Source organism: Echinococcus granulosus, assembly GCF_000524195.1.
Source record: "Echinococcus granulosus chromosome Unknown EG_S00040, whole genome shotgun sequence".
Taxonomy (NCBI): domain Eukaryota; kingdom Metazoa; phylum Platyhelminthes; class Cestoda; order Cyclophyllidea; family Taeniidae; genus Echinococcus; species Echinococcus granulosus.
In genome coordinates, this window is record NW_020170420.1 from 5909 (window position 1) to 8327 (window position 2419).

The 2419-nt window shown below is 43.4% G+C and overlaps 1 protein-coding gene across 1 annotated transcript in view; it reads left to right on the forward strand. All coding sequences in view use genetic code 11, as the record gives it.

Annotated features, from left to right (window-relative positions):
- Positions 1-1787: 1787 nt before the first annotated feature.
- Positions 1788-2419, forward strand: part of EGR_05415 (hypothetical protein) — a gene marked incomplete at both ends in the record, with an annotated part of 1512 nt that continues 880 nt past the window's right edge. Inside the window, one exon of the mRNA XM_024494664.1 lies at positions 1788-1825. Coding sequence (XP_024350849.1) covers positions 1788-1825 — 38 coding nt within the window. The remainder of the gene's footprint in view (positions 1826-2419) is intronic.

The following is a 2419-nucleotide window of genomic DNA, read 5'->3' on the forward strand; positions in this document are numbered from 1 at the left end:
TCGCTCCAATGTCTCAGGCAGTTGCAATCCTCACAATGCATGTTTTGGTGCTATTTTAAAAGCACTTCCTTTTCCAACGCATTCCTGCGTTTTATTATATTCTCCCACATCAACACTTTCCTGTAGTAAGGGATATGGTGACGCCTACGAAGAAGATACTTACACAGCTAAAGTAATCGGCGGGGATCATCAGCTTGACTGGGACTAAATGTCAATTCAAGCAAGGTGTCGTCAGAGAAGTAGTGAAAGGGGCTCTTGGCAAAGCTCGCCTTATCAAATGCAGGAATTAGTGGAACGAAGTGACATTTTGTGGAAGAAAAGTGGGAATGGAGACATAGAATAGCACCGGAAGAAGAGGTAACAGCAGTGATTCCCAGCGAAACGCCTGCTCATGAACAATGAAGGGTGTTCTGCGCATCCAGAGCTGAGAATGAGAGAGCTCGTATCTTCAACTGTACGACTGTTTGGTCTCTATGCACAACAGATGCCGTGAGATTATTCCTAAGCTGATGGTGAAGTTACGCCAGCACACTCATCTAAATTGAAATAATTGTGGGGACATGTTCGGTGCAGAGATGTGCAACTGGTCACGCGACTGTGGTGCAGGCGAAAGCGCATTAACCCTCCCTTCGAAGGCACGTGCTACAGGAGAGGCTGAATTGCAATGGTGGGGTGCGGGGCTGGTGTACATCGAGGCTAACCACATTCACAATGTGAAACCCGTTTTTCCACGACTCACACAGATCGAGCAATGCCTGACTTCGGAGAAAAAAATGTGGTGCTTAAACATCAACTATGAAATCACAACGCCAAATTTGCATAAATCTTTAGAACAGTCTGAGTTTGGGCAATAGATATGATCAAATGATGGAATACTGAACATCTTTTAGTACGGATGTATGTATACATCGCATCACATGTTTGTAGAAGCATATATTGCTCCACCACTGATTGCAGTGACCTGCATAAGTAGATCCTTCTCACTGCTACCCATATTTGCAAAGGATTGCACTATGCCTGGTGGCTAATTCAATTCCAAGCCAAAAGCGGGAGAAAGAAATATGCATTATGTAATGCCTCATGACAGGGCAAATGATGACTCGCGAGTGCTGCTACAAATGCCGTACTACATTCCAGTAAGAAACCTTCCTTAAACGAGACATGAGATTGATGAAGCAGTCTAGACTTAAAGCAAAGTGCCATGACGGTGAAGGAGACACTGCAATGGCCAGGCTGAATTATTTGCCTCGTCATACATGCAAGTGATTCCAGCATCCTTAGTTGGCAAAGTTTACTTTTCTCTGAACGAATTAACAAAATGCAAAAGCGTCCTCTTTTGCCAACGAATATTCTCACAATCCTTTCATCAATTTTTCATTCTGGTAGAGCTAATTCACAAATCGCATGGCAAAACTTATTTCAGAAGCACAATCACAATAGTTAAATTGACATTTCACCTGACGTAAATGATCTTCTCCACCAGTGCCACTAGAAGTTGCCTACGCATTTGCACATCACAGACACACTCTCACAGACACTGTTCTAGCGATGGAAAAAATCAACAATACTACTCCTTTGGTGATGCTGCACACATTGCGATTTTGCCATCTAAACAGTGGACGCGTTCTCCAACTACTATGAGAGTGTTTTGCATGAAAGCCAGTTCAACTGACCACTGTCGTTTAAGTGATTGCATCAGTCCCCCAGTAGCCGCGGTTTGAAGCAGTGCTGGAATAAATGACAAAGTGAGATTAGAAGAGTTATGGAAACACTAGTGGCTCCAGGAGATGTTCGAGACCGCATTGCACATGGCAAATTCTCATCGGTTCTTAATGCTCCATGCTAAGGCCACTCATTCCTCAAACCACCTTCAATTTGCTTTTTGATCAAACGTGCACCCGTCCACCCGCCTCGCACATTTTCCGCTCTTGGTTCGCATCGTCACCTGATGTCATGGCACTCAGTCCGTACTAACTCAGCTGGACATGTTCTCTTCCCATCACTATCAAGACGACTCATTCCCACAGTCAAATTACCTGTTGAGTGTACAGACACACATCTGGTGGTGGATACCAACCACTTTGCCAAAAATAACCAAAAGCCGAAATTTCATTGCACTTGTGTTGTCAAGTTATTCAAATACCTACCATTCGTGCCGATAAAACAGTATTTGTCTTTTCCTTCCTGCAAATTGCATGCGTACCCACAATTACATCATGTGACAATTTCTGCCTGTCAATCAAATCCGGTTTGATAATTTTCTCGTGCAATTTATGTGTCCTCCTTGTTTTCATACACTTTCGTCATTTCACCATAACACGGTAGAGAAAATGTTAAGGGTGAGGAAAAATTGGCTCACATTTGCTGCAACTGAATTGGGTTGATGTGCAGAAAGCGTTAGTTTGAGTTGTTTGCATGG